The sequence below is a fragment of the Phoxinus phoxinus genome (genome assembly GCF_949152265.1).
Source record: "Phoxinus phoxinus genome assembly, chromosome: 22".
In the NCBI taxonomy this organism is placed as follows: Eukaryota; Metazoa; Chordata; class Actinopteri; order Cypriniformes; family Leuciscidae; genus Phoxinus; species Phoxinus phoxinus.
In genome coordinates this window covers 29,256,043-29,258,542 of record NC_136897.1, presented here as the reverse complement: position 1 = coordinate 29,258,542, position 2,500 = coordinate 29,256,043, and the positions used below count along the sequence as shown (strand labels likewise).

The 2,500-nt window shown below is 48.2% G+C and overlaps 1 protein-coding gene across 2 annotated transcripts in view; it reads left to right on the top strand.

The window, feature by feature from the left end:
* Positions 1 to 2,500, top strand: part of ero1b (endoplasmic reticulum oxidoreductase 1 beta) — a 19,855-nt gene that overhangs the window by 604 nt on the left and 16,751 nt on the right. The window contains exons 1-4 of one of the 2 annotated variants that reach the window (XM_079597152.1): positions 335 to 557; positions 792 to 911; positions 1,343 to 1,426; positions 1,531 to 1,572. In XM_079597152.1, coding sequence (XP_079453278.1) covers positions 489 to 557; positions 792 to 911; positions 1,343 to 1,426; positions 1,531 to 1,572 — 315 coding nt within the window. In that variant the 5' untranslated portion in view covers positions 335 to 488. Of the gene's footprint in view, positions 1 to 334; positions 558 to 791; positions 912 to 1,342; positions 1,427 to 1,530; positions 1,573 to 2,500 lie in introns of those variants that run through there. The other variant, XM_079597151.1, reaches the window with a different exon arrangement.

The window sequence follows — 2,500 nt, the reverse complement described above, 5'->3', positions numbered from 1 at the left end:
TGTCAATGATATCAATACAAAAATATGTCTAACATATCACACAAAAATCAGACTCGGATATTTTTTTCAGATGTTAATCCGGAGTTTTTATGAATTGGCATTATGAAAAGAAATCATTACAATGCTAAGTTTAGTTAATTTAAAAACATTAAAAACGAATAATAAAGGTTAGAGAGCACACAGCATAAAGCGACATACATTTAAAATACGTTGGAGACAGAGCTTCTGTTATTCAGCGTGGTGTTCTCCCATTGGTCCGGCGGGTGCGCTGACGTCAGCGGGGTTGTGGGGCTTGTAGTCTCCCCCTCCCCCCGGACCCGTTGTCGGCAGCGCTGAGCGCGCCCGCGGAGAACTACAGCGCGGCGCGCGTGTGGATGACGCGTGTTTGTTTGGAGGCGGGGCGAGCGGCGGAGCGTGCACGCGGTGGTCGAGTTTGACAGCTCATCTCGCCGAGACACACTCAGTGCTCACACACGTTTACTCAAGGCATGTCTGCTTTAACCCCGGCTCTGTTTGCTCTGGGGCTTTTGGGACTTTTGCATTCAAAGCAGCTGCAGGTCAGATGCAAATATGCTCTATTTATAGCCACCACATTATTGTTTTTATTAAAACAAAATTAACTTTTTTTTTTTTTTTTTTTTTTTTTTGCTGCTTGGTTTTCTAGACATGTCTTCTGTGTTCTGTATGTCAAATTCTATATTATAAAATGTATTGAAGTATTGGCTTTACATGTGAATGTGAGGTCAGACTGTTGTGTTGTATAATAATGTGTGTGTGTGTGTGTGTGTCAGCTGACCGGTGTGCTGGACGACTGCTTCTGTGACATCGAGAGCATCGACGCCTTCAACAACTTCAAGATCTACCCTCAGGTCCTCCAGCTCTCCCAGAGGGACTTCTTCCGATACTACAAGGTGTGTGAGGATCGCCTCGGGCTTCGTGTGTGTGTGTGTGTGTGCGGAGGACTGGAGGGTTCATACTAGTGTGTGTGTGTGTGTGTGTGCGGAGGACTGGAGGATTCATACTAATGTGTGTGTGTGTGTGTGTGTGTGTGCGCGGAGGACTGGAGGATTCATACTAATGTGTGTGTGTGTGTGTGTGTGTGTGTGCGCGGAGGACTGGAGGATTCATACTAATGTGTGTGTGTGTGTGTGTGTGCGGAGGACTGGAGGATTCATACTAATGTGTGTGTGTGTGTGTGTGTGCGCGGAGGACTGGAGGATTCATACTAATGTGTGTGTGTGTGTGTGTGCGGAGGACTGGAGGATTCATGCTAATGTGTGTGTGTGTGTGTGTGTGCGGAGGACTGGAGGGTTCATGCTAATGTGTGTGTGTGTGTGCGCAGGTGAACCTGAAGCGCCCGTGTCCGTTCTGGCCCGATGACGGCCATTGCTCCATCAAAGACTGCCACGTCGAGCCGTGCCCAGAGGTCAGAGGTCAACCCCAGGCCAATCACACGCCGGATCTGTTTAATGCTAGCGCTGCTTTATCATATTCCTGGTTATTCTGACACGTGCGTCTCCTCTCTTCCAGAGTAAAGTTCCTGTGGGGATCAAATCCGGCAACTACAACAAGGTGAGAGAGAGAGAGTGTGTGTGTGTGTGTGTGTGTGAGTGACCCGTGTGTGTGTTCAGCGTGTGACACGTGTGTGTGTGTGTGTGTGTGTGTGTTGAGCGTGTGACACGTGTGTGTGTGTGTGTGAGAATCGGCTCTGTGTGTGTTCAGCATGTGTGTGTGTTGAGCGTGTGACACGTGTGTGTGTGTGTGTGTGTGAGAATCGGCTCTGTGTGTGTGTGTTCAGCATGTGTGTGTTGAGCGTGTGACACGTGTGTGTGTGTGTGTGTGTGTGTGTGAGAATCGGCTCTGTGTGTGTGTGTTCAGCATGTGTGTGTTGAGCGTGTGACACGTGTGTGTGTGTGTGTGTGTGTGAGAGAATCGGCTCTGTGTGTGTGTGTTCAGCATGTGTGTTGTGTTCAGCGTGTGACACGTGTGTGTGTTCAGCATGTGTGTGTGTTGAGCGTGTGACGTGTGTGTGTGTGTGTGTGAGAATCGGCTCTGTGTGTGTTCAGCATGTGTGTGTTGAGCGTGTGACCCGTGTGTGTGTTCAGCATGTGTGTGTTGAGCGTGTGACCCGTGTGTGTGTGCCGCAGGTGTGTGTGTTGAGCGTGTGACCCGTGTGTGTGTGTGAGAATCGGCTCTGTGTGTGTGTGTGTTCAGCGTGTGACGTGTGTGTGTGTGTTCAGCGTGTGTGTGTTGAGCGTGTGACCCGTGTGTGTGTGCTGCAGGTGTGTGTGATCGAGATGCGTGTCTGATAATAACATCACGAGACTGAATCACTCTTATTTCATCATCAGCATTATAGTTGTGTTTAAAGGGCACCTATTATGGAATTTTGAAATGTACCTTTCATGTAGTGTGTAACATAGATCTAAGTGAACAAAAACATCCTGCAAAGTTTGAAATATGAAAGTGCACCGTATATAAAGTTATTGTCTTTCAAAAG